The 23,326-nt window shown below is 47.6% G+C and overlaps 1 protein-coding gene across 2 annotated transcripts in view; it reads right to left on the reverse strand.

Moving 5' to 3' along the window:
* STXBP1 (syntaxin binding protein 1) overlaps positions 1–23,326 on the reverse strand; it is a 72,882-nt gene that overhangs the window by 33,750 nt on the left and 15,806 nt on the right. For both annotated transcript variants that reach the window (XM_066256133.1, XM_066256132.1), the window contains exons 2-3: positions 4,977–5,026; positions 3,509–3,590 (exon numbers count right to left, since the gene is read on the reverse strand). In XM_066256133.1, coding sequence (XP_066112230.1) covers positions 3,509–3,590; positions 4,977–5,026 — 132 coding nt within the window. The remainder of the gene's footprint in view (positions 1–3,508; positions 3,591–4,976; positions 5,027–23,326) is intronic.

A 23,326-nucleotide genomic window follows, 5' to 3' on the forward strand; every position in this document is an offset into this window, starting at 1 on the left:
TGCTGAAGGCCCACAGTCAAGGCACATATGAGAAAGCAATCAATGAACTAAGGTGTCGCAACGTGCAACAAGAAACTAATGATTGATGCTTCTCATCTCTCCGTTCCTGTCTGTCTGTCTCTGTCTATCCCTCTCTCTGACTCTGTCTCTGTTAAAAAAAAAAAGTCAAATTCAAAAAAACAAAATTAATGTAAGCTTAAACAGAGGCAAGCCTGGTCTTGGATAGCTGCATAACAAAAAGCCACACCAAAAAGTATGCACTCCGGCCTGACCAGGCGATGGTGCAGTGGATAGAGTGTCGGACTGGGATGCAGAGGACCCAGGTTCGAGACCCTGAGGTTGCCAGCTTGAGCGTGGGCTCATCTGGTTTGAGCAAAAAGCTCACCAGCTTGGACCCAAGGTCGCTGGCTCCAACAAGGGGTTGCTCGGTATGCTGAAGGGCCACGGTCAAGGCACATATGAGAAAGCAATCAATGAACAACTAAGGTGTCACAATAAAAAACTGATGATTGATGCTTCTCATCTCTCTCCGTTCCTGTCTGTCTGTCCCTATCTCTCTCTCTCTCTCTGACTCTCTGTCCCTGTAAAAAAAAAAAAAAAAAAGCCCCGGCCGGTTGGCTCAGTGGTAGAGTGTCGGCCTGGCGTGCAGAAGTCCCAGGTTCGATTCCCGGCCAGGGCACACAGGAGAAGCGCCCATCTGCTTCTCTACCCCTCCCCCTCTCCTTCCTCTCTGTCTATCTCTTCCCCTCCCGCAGCCGAGGCTCCACTGGAGCAAAGATGGCCCGGGCGCTGGGGATGGCTCCTTGGCCTCTGCCCCGGGCGCTAGTGTAGCTCTGGTTGCAACAGAGTGACCCCCCCCCCGAGGGGCAGAGCATCGCCCCCTGGTGGGCGTGCCGGGTGGATCCCAGTTGGGCGCATGCGGGAGTCTGTCTGACTGTCTCTCCCCGTTTCCGGCTTCAGAAAAATACAGAAAAAAAAAAAAAAGTATGCACTCCTATTTACAGGACTAAGTTTCTGGTGATAGATAAACTGAATTTGGAAATGTGCTTTTAAAAATTGGGGAATTGAGCTGTGATTGTACCTTCCAAATTATATATATTTCACACAGAATTTAATCAACAGACATTCAAAGTTACCAAAATTTTATAATTTAAACACATTTTTAACCTCAAATAATGGGAAAGACATAATCTTGGAATAGAGAACAAACCTTTAAGTTCATCTAGCTTACTGAGAACTTCCACCCTCCATGGCTTTCCGCCTGTAACTGCGGTACAGTAGTGATCTGGACAAGACCAGCCACAGCCTGTGAGCCACTTATCCTATCAAGTTGTCTCTAGAGGAAAACATTGGGAACTGCATCCCACCCGACATTTTTTAGAGAAAAAACAAAGGTTAACTTCCTTGTTTGCAATAACACCTCAAAAGAGATTGGTTTTCAATCAATGCTGTTTCAAAGGTGAACATACATGATCCCTCTTAAAGGAGCCCCTGAGTAAGACGGGAGAGCTGCACACAAACTGAATAAGAGCTCTGGGACCTAGCCAGCTGAGTCCTAGTTGGGTGTGGCACTGGCTAGGGACCTTGCGCAGGTGATTTAACTTTTTTTAAATGTCTACTTAGCCCTGGTAGGTTGGCTTAGCAGTAGAGCATTGGCCTGGAGTGTGGAAGTCCCAGGTTCGATTCCCGGCCAGGGCACACAGGAGAAGTGCCCATCTGCTTCTCCACCCTTCCCCCTTCTCCTTTCTCTCTGTCTCTCTCTTCTCCTCCCGCAGCCGATGCTCCATTGGAGCAAAGTTGGCTGGGGCACTGAGGATGGCTCCATGGCTTCCACCTCAGGCGCTAGAATGGCTCCGGCCACAACAGAGCAACGCCCCAGTCGGGCAGAGCATCGCCCCCTGGTGGGCATGCCGAGTGGATCCTGGTCAGGTGCATGCGGGAGTCTGTCTGACTGTCTCCCCGCTTTTAACTTTGGGGGGTGGGGGGGAGTCTACTTATTATGAAATTATAACACACATTGTAAAGAGTGAATAAAACATAGACATACAAATAATTGTATAAAGAAATAATGTATAAACATAAACATACAAATAATTATAAAGCAGTAGTCGGTAGAAGCACCACCCAGGTTAGAAAGCAGAACCCACCAGCACAGCAGAAGTGCCCCCATCCTCCTCCCTCATCAATTTCCTCCCTTCCCTCCAAAGAGAACCACCATCCTGACATGAAGGGTAATCACTTCTCCTTATAGTTTTACCACTTAGGCCTGCATTTCAAAACAGTATAGCTCTTTTTCCTGGATTTGAACTTTATACAAACTAAAGCATACAGTAAGTATGTTTTTGTGTCTTGCTTCTTTTGCGCACCAACACATTTATCAGATTCATTCATGTTTATTGTGAGTAGTCAGAGGTCACTCATTTTCATTGCTATATTTCTGCTAAATTTGGTTTACCATTCTACTCTTTCTTTCTTTTTTTTTTTTTTTTGTATTTTTCTGAAGTTGGAAACGGGGAGAGACAGACAGACTTCCGCATGTGCCAGCACGCCCACCAGGGGGCGATGCTCTGCCCATCTGGGGTGTCACTCTGTTGCAACCAGAGCCATTCTAGCGCCTGAGGCAGAGGCCACAGAGCCATCCTCAGCACCCGGGCCATCTTTGCTCCAATGGAGCCTTGGCTGCGGGAGGGGAAGAGAGAGACAGAGAGGAAGGAGAGGGGGAGGGGTGGAGAAGCAGATGGGCGCTTCTCCTGTGTGCCCTGGCTGGGGATCGAACCTGGGACTCCTGCACGCCAGGCCGACGCTCTACCATGAGCCAACTGGCCAGGGCCTTACCATTCTACTCTTGATGGACGTTTTGGTTGTTTCCAATTTGGGGCTACTAAGAACAACGCTCCGTGAGCATTCCGGCACGTGCATCTTGGGCACACGTGCCTGAGGTTGTCTAGGACAACACCTAACCATAGACCTGTGAGCTCACAGGACACACATACCTTCAACTCTTCCAGACACTGCCAAGTGTTCCTTAAAGGAGCTGTACCAACTGACACCCCGTCATACAGGAGCTCCCATTTTCTTACATCCTCTCTGCCACTTGCATGATCAGAGTTTAAATATTCCAGTCTGGTGAGTGTACAGCCCTATCTCATTGTGGTTTTCATCCTATTTCCCTGACCACTAACACGAGTGAGCAATTTTTCATGTAGTTATTGGCCATTTTGGATTTCTTCTTTTTTTAAGTGCCTGTTCAGGTGTTCTGCCCTTTTTTTTTTTCTACTGGATGGCACACCTTTTTTCTTTATTTAACCTTCCATTTGGCATCCTTTTACAGATATTTAAGGAGCTTCTAGCAGTGGATTAGGGACTCAGTGATGAACAAGAAGCCTGGGTCCCACCCAGGGCATTGGAAGAATATAGTCAAGTGAGATATGCTGACTAGAGAGGAGGAGAGCCAGCACCAAGGGGAGGGCTGCACGTCACAGAAGGGCAGAGAGCGTGGTGTGCTCACTTGTTATCCCCTCGGTCATGATGTCCGTCATCTTACAGCAGGAGGAGAGCATCCGCATGCTCAGCTGATCGACCACCAGCACCTGGAAGCAGAGAGACCAGCTGACGGCCTGTGCGGCGCCCTCCCTCCCCGATGCTCGGTGCTCGGCGGCTTACCGCGTCAGACTTCAACAGGAGCCCCAGAAGTGCAGAACACTGTTTCGATACTTACTTTGGGCCAGAAGTTTGCTGAAACGCATGTTAGCTTTTACTCCTGCATGCAAACCTAACTTGAGAGTTAAGAGTTGACTCTCACTGACTTGATTAAAATGCAAAAAAAAAAAAAAAAAAAAAGGACAAAAATAATCTATAGCGCCCACACTGAGAGGAACAAGAACGTGCTGTCAGCTCTAATTGTTTCATGCCTGCCATTCTTCAGCAAACCTTTCCTAACTCCATTCAGCTCACAGTGGAGAGAGGAATGCTCGTTCTATCCCCCTTCTTTAATGTATAAGCCGAGGCAACAGCGGCTAGACGTGATGTGGCCCAGAAGCGTTCTGCTGCACAGAAGGGCCAGTTTTCACTTTATGAGGCAGCTTCCTCAAGGTCCTTCTAAAATTCTTACGTCCACAAAGACGGGCATAGAGAGTTCCCACCGCTGGCCTCCCACCCGGGCTGTGAGGAGGATGTGCTGGCAGGACAGTCTCACAGGGCAGGGGCCAGGCTTTCGAACCCCCCTGTGCTAATCGCCTCTGCCGGTCCAGCCCAATGGACTTGAAAACACGTCGGCTCTTGACGGCAGGAAAACTTGGGAGCAAGAACAATTGGAATCAACTCTTTAGTGACACACAAGGAAGTTCAGGTGAAACTGCATGCTCCCCTGGCCATTGTAAGGTCTGGCCCCAGACAACCAGTGTGACCCTGCAAACGCCGACTTCCTGAAGGCAGAATGGCACGGTGTCCCTCTCCTTACATCACCCACTCCAGGACCTGAGGCCATAATCAATCTGATCGGCTTAAATATCTGCTTCATGTACATTCTACCTGAAACACCCAGCACTGCTCTCAGAGTTACACGAGGAACCCGTAGTCACTGACAGACAGGGACAGACCAGAAGAGGGCTCCCGGTTGTGCGGGCTCCACTGCAGATGCTTCAGGGCTGCTGCCAGAGGGGCAGAGGGCCTCATCTTTCCCTCCACAGCCGGCAGAACTCCACCTTCCTCTGTTTATACGTGGGTTCCAGGTACGATTTTGCTTGGATGAAAGAGTTCTACTGCTAAACGCCCCCCACAGGGGATCTTTCAGATCAGGCTTTGTGACCGAGAAATTGCATAACCAGGATCGTATAAAATGACAGGCATAAGCAGATAACTTTTTTTTTTTAGTTCTCTGGACACAACAAAGGCCCTGCTCTGCCTCTGCACCTGTCCCTCGACTCCGCCCCATGTGAACTCACCCCTTAGACTGGTCCCTCCACAGTCTGACTTACCTTCCATTCCCCCTTCTTCTTCACCTTCTTGATTACGTCATGCATGATCTCTGGGAAAGGAGCAGACAGGGAAGGAAGAAGAGAAGAGAAAATGGAAAAGTTAATGTAATTCCAAGGACTTCCAACCCCTGCTAGACTAGGTCCTTTTTCTTCCCACAGGCTTTGCTCTCTTTGTGCAACCCGTCCGTTCACGGAGCCAAAATCAATCCACCATGGAGTGCATCCTCTTCCTGCTTCCTTAATTCAGTGGTTCCCAAACTTGCTGGTCGCAGGCCTACTTACACTTTTAAAAATAGAGGTTCTCAAAGAGGGTTTGCTTATGTGAGTAAATATCTATTGATGTTTACCATATTAGAAACAGTAAACCCGAGAAATTTTTAAGAATCCATTAAAATAACAATAAACCAGCCCTGGCCGGTTGGCTCAGTGGTAGAGCATCGGCCTGGCGTGCAGGAGTCCCGGGTTCAATTCCCGGCCAGGGCACACAGGAGAGGTGCCCATCTGCTTCTCCACCCCTCCCCCTCTCCCCTCTCCTTCCTCTCTGTCTCTCTCTTCCCCTCCCGCAGCCAAGGCTCCATTGGAGCAAAGATGGCCTGGGCGCTGGGGATGGCTCCTTGGCCTCTGCCCCAGGCGCTAGAGTGGCTCTGGTCGCAACAGAGCGACGCCCCGGAGGGGCAGAGCATCGCCCCCTGGTGGGCAGAGCGTCGCCCCCTGGTGGGCATGCCGGGTGGATCCTGGTCGGGCGCATGCGGGAGTCTGTCTGACTGTCTCTCCCCGTTTCCAGCTTCAGAAAAATACAAAATAATAATAATAACAACAACAACAACAATAAACCCTTTACATTAACATAAGTAGTGTTTTGATGAAATGTAACTATATTTTCTGCAAGAAAAAGATTTTAGTGAGAATACTGGCATTTCCTTTACATCTCTTTCCTATCTGGCTCCACAGGAGACAGCTGGACTCTCCTATCTGCTTCTACAACTTGTAAACCAGACAGCACCTGCAAAACTCCACTGTGCACTTGTAAAAGGCTAAGAGTGAAAGAGGCAAGTAAGACCTTATGAGTCTTGTTAAGAAGATAGTTCGCCTGACTGGTAGTGGTGCAGTGGATAGAGCATCAACGTGGGACGCTGAGGTCCTAGATTAGAAACCCTGAGGTTGCCGGCTTGGGTGCAGGCTTGCTGGCTTGAGCGTGGGATAACCAACATGATCCTATGGTCACTGGCTTGAGCCCAAAGTCTAGGTTGAGCCCAAGGTTGCTAGCTTGAGCAAGGGGGTCACTGGCTCAGCTGGAATCCCCTGGTCAAGGCACGTATGAGAAGCAATCAGTGAACCACTAAAGTGACACAACTACGAGTTGATGCTTCTCATCTCTCTAGCTTCCTGTCTCTGTCTCTCTCACAAAAAGGTAAATATATATATATAGTTTTGACCTCATGGGCTCCCAAAAGGGTCTTGGGTTTGAGAACTACAGCCTTAAATTGAGTAAAAGGCTGTGTGACAGTACCACATGAGTTCCTCTCAAGCTTAAGAAGCAGACGTGAAGAGCAGTTGTGAAAACCTTCCAACCCAAAGCACATCTGTGAGATGCTCTCACCCCAAATCACCATTAGGTAAACCCCAGTCTCCACCATGCCCCTCTACATGCAAGGGTACCAGCCATGCTGGCTTCAGAGGAAACGCCACCCTTGCCACCTTTCTAAGTCCTGGTAGTAAACAAGCCTGCAAGGCCTCAAAGGCTAACAGTTGTCATTACAGGTGCCACCCTCCCTCCCTTTCCTTTCCTTCCCTCCCTCCCTCCCTTTCTTCTGATTTTATTTATTGATTTTACAGAGGGACAAAAGAGAGAGGTGGGGAGGGAAAAATATCAACTCATAGTTGCTTCACTTTGTTGTTTGTTGATTGCTTGTTGTAAGTGCCTTGACCAGGCAAGCTCAGGGTTTTGAACCAGTGACCTCAGTGTTCCAGGTTGACATTTTATCCACTGCACCATCACAGGCCAGGCAAGCTGTGTTTTTTTAATTTTTGGTAATATGCCAGCAGAAAATGGTATATTTCATTGTCTTTGAGTTTATTTTATTACTGGGGATTAATATTTTCTTTCTTACTACTACACAAAATTAATTTAAATTCACTGACTTTAATTTTTATTTATTGATTTTAGTGAGAGAGGAAGGAAGGGGGAGAGAGAGAGAGAAGACAGAGAGGGAGAGAGGAGCACAGATCTGTTCCTGTATGTGCTCTAACGAGACTCGAACTGACAACCTCTGCACTTCGGGACGATGCTCTAACCAGCTGAGCTGTCCAGCCAGGGCAAATTCACATACTTTAATTTCAAGTCACGGCCTGACCTATGGTGGCACAGTGGATAAAGCATCAATCTGGATTGCTGAGGTCGCTGGTTCGAAAACCTGAACTTGACCAGTCAAGGCACATATGGGAGTTGATGTTTCTTGCTCCTCCCCCTTCTCTTTCTTTCTCCTCTCTAAAATGAATAAAGTCTTAAAAAAATTCAAGTCAGTTTTTTTTGTTGTTGTTGTTTTTACAGAGATAGAGAGAGAGAGATGATGAGAAGCATCAATCATTAGTTTTTCGTTGAGACACCTTAGTTGTTCATTGATTGCGTTCTCATACATGCCTTGAACATGGGCCTTCAGCAGATCAAGTAACCCCTTGCTCAAGCCAGCGACCTTGGGTCCAAGCTGGTGAATTTTTGCTCAAACCAGATGAGCCCGCACTCAAGCTGGCGACCTCGGGGTCTCAAACCTGGGTCCTTGACATCCCAGTCCAACGCTCTATCCACTGTGCCACCGCCTGGTCAGGCTCAAGTCAGCTTTTGATAGGGGAAGACAGAAGTAGAATTAAAAAAATCAAAACAAGTATCACAACTAGTAAAGAATGGGAATAATGGCTGCAACTTCAACCCTTCCTACCTTGCTATGCCGGTTCTGAACTTCTTGGGGTGTATATTTGTCGTATTGTTAACAGCCAATTCTAATCCTGCCCTACATTTTTCTAATCCAATACCAAAAAGGAAACAAGGATTAGAGCCCATTTGAGCATTGAGAGTCAAGTCGCTTGAGCTATTTCCTCACAAATAATCCCCTGGCCGTCACATCCCATCTCCCTTGTCAGTTCTCTTCGTGTGGAAAGCAAGCTTCTGACGCTGGTCCAGGTCGCTGGTCTTATTTCTGCGGGCCAAATCATATGTAACGACAGCCAAACATCACTCCCCCACCCACCTTGTCTAGGTAGATGGGACAGAAAAGAACAAGGAACTTCTCTGTAATTGTGAGGGCCATGGCCCTGGTGGATTCTGCTTCTCTCATGGCCAAAGGAGTAAGAAAGTAGGTTCCTTCTCTAACACACCCTCTAAGTCCCCAAGGTGACTCCCAAACTCAACTAATCCCTCCCAAGTCCTGAGAGAAACTGCAGGTGATCTAAGATGACCTGGGACACCTTCAGGGGCACCCGATATACCAGCTGGAGCCCTGAAGCATGGACTCGAGGGATAGCTGCAAACCCACCCCTCACCTCATGAAGCCCTTTCTGGCAGCCTCGGCCCCCCCCATGACTGCCCTCTGCAGTGACCTGTATCAGGACACTTGAGGCCAGGGCATGCTGAAACATCTGAAGTGGCACAACTAATATCAGATGAACCGGAAGCTTGGGAGAAATGTGAGTACCATCACAGTCTTGAACCAAGGGGGACTCAAGTATTCTGTGCTTGCTCTGCAGCCCGAGCTCCACGCTGCCTGAACAGGTGCACGAGGACTCTGGTGTCCCGGCTGGAGGGAGCACTGCCTCTGTTCTGCTGAACTCAGGTCACAACGGCTTTCCTCTTACCAACCTAAAGCCCAGAGCATTCCCAAAGCTACTATAGCTCGCCAGTGGCAGTTCTTCTACAAGGCGCCCTCCTAAATAAACCCCCGTGGTGTGAGGGCACACGCTAGTTCTTCAGGCAGAGGTCACCCCCACCCCTCATGCTTAAGAAAAAATGCCAAGGGAGGCACTCCAGTTAGACAGACTAGGGAAAGTCCAGGCACTGGCTGGCTAAGTGACCTTAGGCAAGTTTAAAGTGTTTTCAACCTGTTTTCTCATCTCATTAAAATTATAATACTCTTAACAAACTGTTGTAAAGATTAATGAGATAAGATGCCTAGCACAGTGCCTGACACACGTGAGGCATTCAGTGAAAGGCACTGATTGAAATATCACTATAAAAATGTTATTCAGACGGACAAGAAAATTATGATATATCACTTCTACCAATCAAAATTTTTTATATAATGTAAAAACCCTATTAAAAGAAAATACATATTAATAATACAGCTTTAAAATAATGACAAAAATATTTAGACAACTAACTCTGGGTCTTTCACCGCAAACTTTAAAACTTCTTTGACCCATTTGGAGGGGGATGGGGGGGTGAACACACCATATGGTGCACAGAGATGTGTTGTAGAACGGGGCACCTGAAACTGTATAGTTATGTTAACTAGCGTCACCCCAATAAATACAATTAATTCAATTAAATGCAACGTCAAGAGGGTTAAAACTCTCACAGACACAGAAAAGCTTCTCTGACCCACAACACGCATGCCTGGCATGGTGCTACCCAGTGGGCTATCGCTAGCACCATCATCATCTATTTAAAATGGTATTTGACTTTCCTAAAAAGGAAGAATCCAGTGGTTTACAGTTGGTTTCCTACTGCCCCTCCATGGAGTTTACGAGATGTCTCCTGTTTTCCAGTGTGTTTCTCTGCATACAAATTCATCCATCCGTTCAACAATGATGACTTATCGAACACCTGCTTTGGGCCAGACAGGATTCCAGGCACTGGAAAGTCCACACTGAACAAGCTGAACAAGACTCCTGCTCGCAGTGCTGACACCTAATGTGGAAGGGAGGGAGCCAGCAAACACAAGGAAACGAACAAGGTCGCTCTAGAGAGCACGTGCTCAAAGGAAATTGGAAAGGTGAATGGCTGAGGGGGTGGCGAGGAGGAAACAACCCTACGAGGACCTGGGGGACGTTTTCCAGGTACAAGAGCAGCTGCAGAGTGCCCGGGTTGGGGTCAACCATGGGACAGGCTAGGACACAGCTCAGTGAGGGAGAGAATGGCTCAGGACTGCACGGAGCAGTCACCAGGAGTTTCACTTGGACTTTAAAGCAGTAACTGCTTGCTGAGAAAGGACTCCATGCGTCACTCACTGTCTCTGCCCCTTGCACAGGAAGCTCCATTCATTCCCCTCCAAACATGACAGCTCCCCCTCCTCCCGCACCCTCACTCCTCCCATCTTTGGCATCTGGCATAAAATAATGACTTAGCAAGTGCCTGCAGAATGAATGAATCCTGTGAGTGACGTAACTGAGTAGGGCTTGCTGGGAGTGCAACGAGCAGTTCTGTTCACGGTGCACCTCACGGCCGGCCGAGTAAGGTGATTCCACCCAGTGGCTCTCGGCAACCACCTCCACACCCCCTTCTGGCTGCCTTTCCCCCAACACCCCTGGATTCAGAGCTCACTGTTCAAAGATCACTGCTTGGAAAAAGCTGCAGTGACTTTCACAGGGACCACTGTGGAGAGAGAGAGCTCTTTTTTTTTTAATAAACATTTTATTTTATTTATTCATTTTTCAAAGATTTTATTTATTGATTTTAGAGAGAGGATAGAGAGAAAGGGAGGAGTGGGAAGCATCAACTGGTAGTAGTTGCTTCTCATATGTGCCTTGACCAGGCAAGCCCAGGGTTTTGAACCGAAGACCTCAGCATTCCAGGTCGACACTTTATCTACTGTACCACCACAGGTCACGCTGCGAGAGATCTCTTTACTGAGGAACATGACAGGCAAACAATGACTATCCTAGCCACTACATGTTTGCAAGCCAGAAGGACCTAGAAATGTTTTTTCTTTAACTCTCCTCATTCAAACTGAGTGACAAGTGTGGTATTATGTGACTGTATAGATATAAATGTTCAGGTCCAAAGTTTCTGCCATCTGAGCAGTTTTCTACATACTGATTGTTTAACTAGCGTCTAATTGAGATATAACCACCTTAGCCAAAATTCTTTTTAAAGTTCATATGAAAAAAATCCTTAGGTTACCAACAGTCAATAGTTCAGTTGCAATAGGAAAAAATTGCTAACAACAGTAGTATCTAACATTTTCTGAAGACTTGCCAAATGGAAAACATTGTTATATATTGATATTTTTTTACATGTTATCATATCACTTAAAGCTCACAGCAACCCTCTGAGATTATTATTATTATTTAATTCAGTGAGAGAAGGGGAGGCAAAGAGACAGACTCCTGCATGTACCCCAACCAGGATCCACCCAGAAAGCCCACTACGGGCCAGTGCTCTGCCCATCTGGGGTGTTGCTCCGTTGCTCAGCAACCAAACTCTTTTTAGCTCCACAGGTTGAGGCCATGGAGCCACCCTCAGTGCCTGTGGCCAACCTGCTCCAATTGAACCATGGCTGCAGGAGGGGGAGAGAGAGAGAGAGAGAGAGATAGGGAGAGAGAGAGAGAGAGAGAGAAATGAGAGGGGGAAGGGTGGAGAAGCAGATGGGTACTTCTGCGTGTCCTGACCAGGAATCAAACCTGGGACATCCACACGCTGGGCTGACGCTCTACCACTGAGCCAACCAGCCAGGGCCAAAATTAAGTATTATAATCACCCTCTTTTACAAAGGAGGAAACTGAGGCCCTAAGAAGTGAAGTATCTAGCAATTGCAAAATAAAATGCACATAAATACATGAAACATATGGAGAATACAAGAAAAAAGTATAAAGCAATTTTCTTGACCTCAAGGAACTTGTAAGTCCAGTGAGGAAACAAGACATGATAGCGGCAGCAAAAGGCGGAAAGTGAGGCCCACACGCACTGCTGGTGGGAATGTAAAATGCACAGCCGCTCTGGAAGACAACCTGCCAGTTCTCAAATGGCTAAACGGAGAGTTCCTGTAAGATTCAGAAACTCCACTCCTAAGTGTATACCTAGGAGAAAAAAACACCTATCCACACAAAAATGTACACATGCATGTTCATAGCAGCACTATTCATAATAGCCAGAAAGTGGAAACCCCAAATGGCCATCAACTGATGAACGAATAAATAAACGAAGTATATCCATAAAATGAAACATTATTCAGCCAGAAGAAGGAACGAAGTACTTAGACATGCTATACTTAGACATGCTACAATGTGAATGAGCCTTTAAAACATGCTAAACCGAAGAAGCCAATCACAAAGCACCACATATTATGCACGTCCTGTGATTCTATTCATATGAAATATCAAGAACAGGCAAATTTTTAGAAGAGAGTAGATTAGTCATTGGATGGCCTGAGGGATAGGGGAGTTGAGGGTGATGTCTAGAGTACAGAGCTTCTTCTGGGGACAGTAAAAGTATTCTAAAATTATAACAATGGATGCACAATTCTGTGAATATACTAAACACCATCAAACTATATATTATACTTTAATGGGTAAATAGTATGGTGTGTGATCCACATCTCAAGAAAGCCATTTCTTTTTAAAGTCATCAGAGAATTTCAGACGAAAACTTCAAACTCAGAAAACAAATACTGTTTTGCTTAATATGGAACTGTTCTATAGTGCCTTCATCTGGAGATAGGTACCCTCACTTAGCCCTATAAAGTATCAGTTATCAAAAATCATCACTTCTTATATCTAAATAGTACTTTGTGGCCCTGGCTGGACAGCTTGGTTGGCTGGAGCATCGTCCTAAAGCACACAGAGGTTGCCAGTTTGATCCCCAGTTAGGGCACAGAAGGAACAGATGGATGTTCGTGTGTGTGTGTGTGTGTGTGTGTGTCCTCTCTCTAAAGTGGATAAATTTTTTAAAAATAATAAATAAATTATATTTTGTGGAAGTGAAAAGAAACCAAAATAGAAACTACCAATGGTCAGCCACCGGGCAAGAACAGGGTACTACTCCCTGTAACTGCTGCAGGACACTCGGCAGACCTGAGAACGTCCTTATTTAGTGTACCTGTCGGGTGGTGGGGAGTGGGGGGAAGCGAGGAGGCCCACTGCTCGGAGAGGTCACCAGCGTCAGGCTGTGCAGAGGCGGTGAGCGAGGACTTGATTCCACTGCCCTTGCAAGCACTCCCAGAGATGGCATAAGACTCAAGTGTCCAATGTTATGACACCCAAGCTTGGGCTGCTGCCAGGCTGAGAGGAGTGTGTGACGAGAAATGCCTGATATCCCAGAAACCAAATCCTAACCTCAGACCCGTAACGGTGCCGACGGAGTTACAGAAATGACTGTTCACTTTCTCTTTCACAGGAAATCCTCATTTCCTATCTCATTTTCCCCATTCTACTTCAGAAGGTTCAGAGCCAGAGGTTAAGGAGCTAGAAAGTCTGAAGCAAGGCCTTGGAAGTTTGATTAGAAAGGAAATCTCAAACTGGGGACAAAAAGATATTAGACACAGGAGTTCCCAGTCTCACTTTAGATGCAATAGCTCCAAAAGAGTGCTTTTCTTCTAACACTGCCTACAACAAAATGTTCCTTGGAGAAAAGGAGCTATTGAAGTTACTAGATAGATGCAAATAAAAACATCAATCAAAAAACTAAAACAATTTATATCTTCTTAAAATCAACAGCTCATAGGCCCTGGCCGGTTGGCTCAGTGGTAGTGTCGGCCTGGCGTGCAAAAGTCCCAGGTTCAATTCCTGGCCAGGGCACACAGGAGTGGTGCCCATCTGCTTTTCCACCCCTCCCCTTCTCCTTCCTCTCTGTCTCTCTCTTCCCCTCCCACAGCCAAGGCTCCATTGGAGCAAAGTTGGCCCGGGTGCTAGAATGGCTCTGGTTGCAACAGAGCAATGCCCCGGATGGGCAGAGCATTGCCCCCTGGTGGGCATGCCAGGTGGATCCCGGTCGGGCGCATGCGGGAGTCTGTCTGACTGCCTCCCCGTTTCCAACTTTGGAAAAATACAAAAATAAAAATAAATAAATAAATATATAAATAAATCAACAGCTCATAGTAATAAATAGTGTTGAGTTATATTAATAGTTTAAAACAAAGAAACCAAAGACAAACAATGCTGAAATGGCAATTAATCTTTTTTTTTTTCTTTTTTTTTTTTTTCTTTTTTGTTTTTTTTTGTATTTTTCTGAAGCTGGAAACGGGGAGAGACAGTCAGACAGACTCCCGCATGCGCCCGACAGGGATCCACCCGGCACGCCCACCAGGGGCGACGCTCTGCCCACCAGGGGGCGATGCTCTGCCCCTCCGGGGCATCGCTCTGCCTAGACCAGAGCCACTGTAGCGCCTGGGGCAGAGGCCAAGGAGCCATCCCCAGCGCCCGGGTCATCCTTGCTCCAATGGAGCCTTGGCTGCGGGAGGGGAAGAGAGAGACAGAGAGGAAGGGGGGGGTGGAGAAGTAAATGGGCGCTTCTCCTGTGTGCCCTGGCCGGGAATCGAACCTGGGTCCCCCGCACGCCAGGCCGACGCTCTACCGCTGAGCCAACCGGCCAGGGCCTTAATCTTAGGACAGAAAGCACTACTATTGCAAATAAGACTTCTTTTTTTTTAAATGGACTCACTTTTATACAAAATAGTGATATTATCATGCAAGCATCTGGGAAGCATTTTACATTTACTAAAGAAACAAACCAAAACAAGACACACTGCCCTTACACGTTCCCCTCAGCAGCAGAGCCTATGTCTTAACGGCCCATTTGGTCAGTCAGCCTGGACCTGTTTCTCAGCAAAAAGCTGGCCATCATCCTAATACAGACTGTGATGACTACAGTAATTCCGCCTTGAACTGGAGCAAACAAAAATCAGTATCTATCTTGATCTTGGCAGGAACCCAAGATGTGGCCAATATCTTAAATTGGCAGATGTGGCATTTTATGGCTCCAAATCACATTTCTTGAGTTAAGTGTGAGTTTCCCTAAGGACGAAAGCATTAGGAAAACTACACCTTGGAAAGAGAGGAAAGGAATGTCATGTTTTATACAATCCCAGAAACGAAGTACAGACCTGGGACATGAGACCATCTAGTCCAGTGGCTCTCAATAGGGAGTGATTTTAAACAACCCCCCCGGGGCCCAGAGCACATTCAGCAATGTCTGGAATTTTTGATTGTCACAACTGGAAGGTGTACTATGGGCATGCACTGGGCAGAGACCAGGGATGATGCTACACATCCTACAACGCACAGGTTCAGACTGTCAATAGTGCCGAGGTTGAGAAACCCTGACCTATGGTAGGCAGTTAGACAGGAGCAGAGCAAGGACTACAGGTCTGACCTATGGTAGGCAGTTAGACAGGAGCAGAGCAAGGACTACAGGTCAGGCATAGAATCCAAGATTCTGATCAGCTCAATCTGGTCTGTTCTAAGATTTCACCTGATTCAGGTCTGAGATATTAAAAAATGTGTAGTCTGGTCTGACAGGTGGTGGTTCAGTGGATAGAGTATCCACCTGGGATACTGAGGACCCAGGTTCAAAACTCCGAGAAAGCCGGCGTGAGTGTGGGGTTGCTGGCTTGACAGTGGGATCATAACATAATCCCGGGGTCACTGGCTTAAGTCCAAGGTTGATGGCTTGAGCAAAGGGTCACTGGCTCAGATGGAGCCCCACTCCTCCATCAGGGCACATATGAGAAGCCATCAGTGAACAACTAAACTGACACAACTATGAGTTGATGCTTCTCATCTCTCTCCCTTCCTCTCTTTCTCTCACAATAAAATAAATAAATAAATAAATAGCGTCCAGTCTCACACAGCATGACAAGCCCTCTGGAACCTTCAATGCAGCCATTCTAGACGTGTCAAACTGACACGACAGAGCCTCAGGGCAACTTCCACAGAGCAGACATGTTCCCCTCACCCACATATCCCAGCATACACACACAGATACAACTTCAGGAGGGGCTTCCTTTCCCCAAGTCCATGTCACTGGTTACAATGAGATACCAGGAAAAGAAAACATCCTGTTTTCTGTTTGGGGGCTGGCCTCAGGACCAAGCACAGGAAGGGAAGAAGGTGGTGCTCTGACAAGAGGCGAAACGCTGAAAATCCGAAAGAAAAGCTGAGCTTGCAGGAACCTTCGCTGAGTGTGCGGACGGGGGGTCCTCCTCCTCAGCCCTCCACACTCCACAGAAACTGTCCAGTGGGCTCGGTCGTCCTGCCACGCCGCCACCGGTCGTTCCCTGTGTCCTCGGCCTGGCGGGCTCACGTCTGCCTCATTCTGACGCCACACCCCCTCACACTGCAGCTCTTGGTTTGTCAGTTTGGTTTGAGAGTGACTTAAAAAAGTAAATTCTTTACCTGAGCCTTTCTGCCATATTTCTGTCATTTTTCCTCACCAAACTTTTACAATGTGATCGTGTGCGTTTCTTTTTCTTTTCTGCTTAAATCATCTAGACCTGGGCATTATTTATTTGTACATTGTCCTCAGAACACATGTTGGGATGATTTCTTTCTTTCTTTCTTTCTTTCTTTTTTTACAGAGACAGAGAGAGAGTCAGAGAGAGGGATAGATAGGGACAGACAGGAACGGAGAGATGAGAAGCATCAATCATCAGTTTTTCATTGCGACACCTTAGTTGTTCATTGATTGCTTTCTCATATGTGCCTTGATCGTGGGGCTACAGCAGACCGAGTGACCCCTTGCTGGAGCCAGTGACCTTGGGTTCAAGCTGGTGAGCTTTGCTCAAACCAGATGAGCCCGCGCTCAAGCTGGCGACCTCGTGGTCTCAAACCTGGGTCCTCCGCATCACAGTCCAATGCTCTATCCACTGCACCACCACGTGGTCAGGCTCCTTTCTTTTTTCTTTTTTGTGATAGAGAGATAGGAAGGAAGACAGATGAGAAGTATCAACTCATAGTTGCATCACTTTAGTCGTTCATTGATTACCAGTGACCCCTTGCTCAAGCCAGCGACCTTGGGCTTTAAGCCAGCAATCTTTGTGCTCAAGCCAGAGGCCTCGGGGTTTTGAACCTGGGACCTCCCAGGTCAATGTTCTATCTACTGCACCACCACTGGCCAGGCAGGATAATGATTTTTGCTTAGACTTCAGCTATAGGGGATGCAGAGTAGAACTGACTGGTGAAGTCCATCTCTCCAAATACATAGTTTAGTAAAAAGTTCCATGCCAAAGACCACTCCACTGAGGATGTATATTGGGGTCCAGGAGGGGTACTCAGCAGCAGAAGAAATGACCTTACGCTTCATTCGATTTCCGGCTTCGCAGTGAGCTAATGAGCCCATCTAAATGAAATTGCTGGATTTGGGGTATCCCCAATATTTTTTTAACCTGTCTCTGTTTAGTCAGACTTTTGTTTGCTGCCAGACAATTAGCCCTAGAACTCCAGCAGACTGTTTCTATTCTCCTCTCAGCAGGAAAGGGAAAATGTGGCCAAAAGAGCCAGTCATTTCGCTTCGTTAAGATAGGAGGGTGTGGTGGTCCCCAGCCTCTGGCTGGCAGCCACTCCCCTCCTTCCTTCCTGAAACACAGTTCTCCTAAAAGATAAAGCCTTACTGTAAATTCTGAGTCTGTGGTCTTCTCTCCTCTAACAGATCCGGTAACTGACTTAGCAGCCCTAGGAAAGCAGAATCCAGCTGAAGTGGATGGAGTCCTAAGCCAGAAGCAGGGAACATTGAAACCAACCAAATGTACATAAAAAACAAAAGTCCTCACCAGCTTCAGCTGGCACCTCTGGAACTTAACAGAATGGTAGAGGGCACAGGCATGCCGGGAGAGAGGTATTCGAGAAGCAGTTACAGACTAGATCCATTCACTCTGCCACTTGCCTTCACTGAGTGATGTTCCTCCCGACGTAGCAGAACTCTGAAATGTCCCTCCTCACAGAGTGTAGAGGGTCTCTGGACTGGAGGACCGAGGCATAGCTGAGAACTATCCTCCATACCAGCCCTCTACACCCTTCCGCTCTCAGAATTCTGGCAGCCGAGCCTTTACCTCCCAGGCGGGGGACAGAAAGATGCTTCTCTGGGGAATCACGCCCAGGAAAAACCTAAAGGTACTAACATTGGGGTTTCCCCAACGAGCAGTCCAACCAGATCAGAGCCATCCACAAGGTCAGCGCTCCAATCAGCGTCATCACCCCTCATTCTTAATCAGCAGCAGCCAGCACGGTGTGCCTTACATCTGAGGAAGTTCCTACGGGGAAGGTAGAGATCAAAGCAAACAAAGCAACAACAACAATAAAACTTGGAGGAAACAGTCTGACCCGGCAGTGGCGCAGTGAATAGAGCGTCTAACTGGGATGCCGAGGACCCAGGTTCGAGACCCCGAGGTCGCCAGCTTGAGCGTGGGCTCATCTGGTTTGAGTAAAAAGCTCACCAGCATGGACCCAGGGTCGCTGCCTCAAGCAAGGGGTTACTCGGTCTGCTGAAGGCCCACGGTCAAGGCATATATGAGAAAGCAATCAATGAACAACTAAGGTGTTGCAATGCACAACAAAAAACTAATGATTGATGCTTCTCATCTCTCTCCGTTCTTGTCTGTCTGTCCCTGTCTATCCCTCTTTCTGACTCTCTCTCTGTCTCTAAAAAAAAACAACAAAAAAACTTGGAGGAAACAGCTTGACCAGGTGGTGGCGCAGTGGATAGAGCATCGGACTGGGATGTGGAGGACCCAGGTTCGAGACCCTGAGGTCGCCAGCTTGAGTGCGGGCTCATCTGGCCTGAGTAAAAAGCTCACCAGTTTGGACCCAAGGTCACTGGCTTGAGCAAGAGGTTACTCAGTCTGCTGAAGGCCCGCAGTCAAGGCACATATGAGAAAGCGGTCAATGAACAACTAAGGTGTCGCAACAAAAAACTGATGATTGATGCTTCTCATCTCTTTCTGTTCCTGTCTGTCTGTCCCTATCTATCCCTCTCTCTGACTCTCTCTCTGTCCCTGAAAAAAAAAAAAGGATTCATTATGAACTAGGTATTTACTACGTTGATAAAATTAAAATTAAAAAAAAAAACTTGGAGGAAACAGACTATGCAGAGATTTACTTTAAATGTTTAAAAAAATTTTGTTTTTACTGATTTTAGAGAGAGGAAGGGAGGGAGAGAGAGGGAGAGAAACATCAACCTGCTGTTCCTCCCATCCATGCATTCATTGGTTAATTCCCATACATCCCCTGACTGGGAATCAAACTCACAACTTTGGGATGATGCTACCTGGCCAGGGCAAAATGTTTTTTTAAAGAGAGAGACATAAAAAAGAAAGAAATCTTACCTTTTGCGACAGCATGGATGAACCTGGAGTATTATGCTGAGTGAAAGCCAGTCAGAGAAAGACAAGTACCATATGATTTCACTTACATGAGGAAGCTAATGAAAACAATAAACTAACAAACAAAATGGAAACAGACGGAGAACAGACTGACTCCAATCATATATATTGGGCTCCTTGAGGTTGTCCCACAGCTCACTGCTGCTCTCCTGCTTTTTCCCCAGCCTCTATTCTATGTTTCACTTTGGACAGTTCCTATTGCTATGTCTTCAAATTCACTCATTTGTTCTTCTGTGCTGTCTAACCCCTAATCCTTTAATAAAAGGTATTTATATAAAGAGATAAGAACAGATGTGATAAGAGGTTGAAAATTGTTAAATCTAGGCAGAAGGTAGATCGGTGATCATTACACTACGCTTTCGACTTTTCAGTATATTGGAAACTTTTCGTAATAAGAGATTGGAGGTGGGGAAAGAATGAGTACTGCCATTCTAGAGACTGACCAGATCACTCAGCCTCAGGTAAAGCCTAGAAAAGCTTACTACTCTAATTTTAAAGTCCCTTAAAGGATAAATAGGAGCGGGGAGAAGGAGAGAAAGAAAACAAGGAGGGCCTAGCCTGTGGTGCTGCAGTGGTTAGAGCGCGGACCTGGAACACTGAGGGGAGGTCGTAGGTTCAAAACCCTGGGCTTACCGGGTCAAGGCACATACGACAAGCAAGCAATGAACTGAAATGAAGCAACTATGAGTTGATACTTCTCACTCCCTCCGCCTCTCTCTACTCCCTCTGTAAATCAATTAATTTAAAAATCTAAAAAAAAAATGAAAAGAAAAAGAAAACAAGGAGGAAGAGGAGAAAGAAGAGGAGGAAGGAAGGAAGAGGAAGAAGAAGAAAGAGGGAGGAGGAGAGAGACTAGCGCACCATGCAACTGAAACAGTCAAGGCCAAGGGAACCAGCCGCAGACTATCTGAGGGGACGTGAACTAGAAGACTCTCAGTGGCCACAGACTGCCTCATCTTAAAAGCCCAGAGAAGCAGCCCTGGCCAGATATTTCAGTTGGTTACAGAATCATCCCAACACACAGAAGGTTATAGGTTCGACCCCTGGGCAGGGCACATGCTCGAACAGACTGTTGTTTCTGTAGCTCGCTCTCCATCTTCCTCTCTCTAAAATAAATTAACAAATTAAAAAAAAATTTTCCAGGCCCTGGCCGGATGGCTCAGCGGTAGAGCGTCGGCCTAGCGTGCGGAGGACCCGGGTTCAATTCCCGGCCAGGGCACACAGGAGAAGCGCCCATTTGCTTCTCCACCCCTCCGCCGCGCTTTCCTCTCTGTCTCTCTTTTCCCCTCCCGCAGCCAAGGCTCCATTGGAGCAAAGATGGCCCGGGCGCTGGGGATGGCTCTGTGGCCTCTGCCTCAGGTGCTAGAGTGGCTCTGGTCGCAACATGGCGACGCCCAGGATGGGCAGAGCATCGCCCCCTGGTGGGCAGAGCGTTGCCCCTGGTGGGCGTGCCGGGTGGATCCCGGTCGGGCGCATGCGGAGTCTGTCTGACTGTCTCTCCCTGTTTCCAGCTTCAGAAAAATGAAAAATGAAAAAAAAAAAAATTTCCAGAGAGGCACTTTTACCCAAAACATATGAAGTCTGTAGACTGAGTAAGTTTTAAGGGGTCTGCCTCACAGTAATCTATCATTGAAAGCCTACAAGCCCTGGCCAGCTGGCTCAGTGGTAGAGCGTCAGCCCAGCGTGTGGAAGTCCTGAGTTCGATTCCCGGTCAGGGCACACAGGAGAAGGTCCATCTGCTTCTCCACCCCTCCCCCTTCTCTCTCTCCCCCTCCCTTTCTCCCTTACTAAAATCAATCAATAAAATATAAATAAAATAAAATTAAGAGGAAAAAGAAAGCCTACAGTGTGAAATGAACATAGAGTGGAAGGAGACTCTTGCTCAGTTCCAACAGTCTATTTCCCTCCAATCCCTAGCAACCAGCAGCAACAGTATCGGTGTGTCCAGAGACCAGGAAAGGCCCCCACGCCCTCCCCAGCCACACCAATGCTCAGGAAGATGGGTGGAGAGAAACTATGAGAGCAGATCCCTGGGCTGCTGCCCCCCCCGACCCCTAACGTGGGGGCTCTGAAACCATCTACACCTAGAAGTCCTTCTTTCCTCCCCCTCAGCTGCCACACAGAAGTAGCTTTGTTCCTGCTGCCATTAGGAAAGTTCATGAGAATCGTCCACTGGAAAGTCCCGAATTACATCTAAGCCAAGTGTAAGCAGCCTCTCCGCCCTCACAGTTGTAACACCCCTCCCAGCTTACACTTGTCACTGTGAGTCTACATTGACAGGGAGCTGAAAACAGCACTCTGGCCCCAATAGCCACAGAGAAGAAGAAAAATCTGCCAACACGGTTCACCCAACGGACTAGTATGATCTGACTTTTTGCTGTGGGAGAGAGTCTGCACTAGATGCTTCTAAGATCCTTCCCAGAGCCAGGAGCCCGTGTGATGGCACCTCGGCACTCTGACTGACTACAGCTGTTTTCTCCTCAGAACAACCCTGAAAAATGAAGTTCACACAGACCAGGGTTGATGTTAAGACATAGGAGAAACAGCATAGAGAGAAAGACTCCTGAAAAGTTTCCACTTGCCAAGCCTCCCAACCTGGAGAGTGGTGGCTTGTTCCTACACGAAGACTCCTGGTGGCCGGCTCAAACTTGCTATGGACGATTTGTCGGTGGGCCAAGGAAGTCATAAAATCATAGACACTGTTCTGACAGATTTGCCTTCTTCAAGGCTGCTGGCTGCACTTCCTAGCTCCCCCTAGAGAGTTCACAGCACCTGAAATACGCTGCCGACAAAAACGAATCTTCCCTGGCAAACCTGTTCATATCTCTGTGAGTGGTAGGACCTTCCATGAGGCTGCTCAAGCCGAAACACTGGGGGTCTTTCCCAACTCCTTCTTCTCCCTCACATCCAATCAATCTCCGTGAGCCTGACCAGGCAGTGGCGCAGTGGATACAGCATAGGACTGGGATGCAGAGAACCCAGGTTCAAGGCCCTGAGGTCGCCAGCTTGAGCGCGGACTCATCTGGTTTGAGCAAAAAGTCCACTAGCTTGAACCCAAGGTCGCTGGCTTGAGCAAGGGTTAGTCTGCTGAAGGCCCACAGTCAAGGCACATATGAGAAAGCAATCAATGAACAACTAAGGTGTCGCAATGAAAAACTGATGATTGATGCTTCTCATCTCTCCCTGTTCCTGTCTGTCTGTCCCTATCTATCCTTCTGACTCTCTATCTCTAAAAAAAAAAAAAAAGAAAAAAAAAACTCCATGACGTGACATTTCTCCCTCTCAAGACTTCTTCACGTCAATCTTCTGTCCAGCAGCCGTGATTTCTCCTCACTGGCAGAGACCCACATCCTTGCCACCCCTCTCTCCAGCCTGGATCAGCACAAGCTTCCTAATTAAACCCTCTGCCATCGGTCTCAACCCCTCCCACCCATTCTCCACACAGCAAGCAGCGAACTTTCTAAGCTAGATTCTAACCGCGGTCTCCCTGACTTAAAACTTCAGTCATGTCCCACTGCTCCTAGAATAAAGAGAAACGTCCCCCACAAGGAGCGGAGAGCCCCAAGGACCTCCCCAACTTCCCTTTCCACATTCCCTTGCCCCCCAGCCCAGCCATACTGAAGCTTTCTTTTTCTTGCCAAACCTGGACATGGGTCTACATGACGTTCTCTCCCCCACGCCCCACCAACACGAGCCTCCTCCTGGCTACCTCCTTATCCTCTAGGTCTCCCCCAGACCCCCTCATCCTCCAGGCCCTGCTGAGGGTCCCCCACATCCTCCAGCATCATCACACCATTGACCCCTCTCAGGGCAGTTACCCCAATGTATGACCACTGCTTGTCGAAATCCCCCTGGGACCAGGTCTACTTATGTACCATTGTATCTGCTGCCCTTAGCACAGCATCTGGCACCCGGGAGAGACTGCATACATACTGGTCAAATGAATGAAAACCTGGCCCCAGAGGCCTCTGAAGCATGCTAAATGGAAACAAGTCATGATGCAGGAGCCCGGGTTTCTCTGACATCTCAGAAGTCCTTTTGTTTGTTCTC

Source organism: Saccopteryx bilineata, chromosome 2 (genome assembly GCF_036850765.1).
Source record: "Saccopteryx bilineata isolate mSacBil1 chromosome 2, mSacBil1_pri_phased_curated, whole genome shotgun sequence".
Taxonomy (NCBI): Eukaryota; Metazoa; Chordata; class Mammalia; order Chiroptera; family Emballonuridae; genus Saccopteryx; species Saccopteryx bilineata.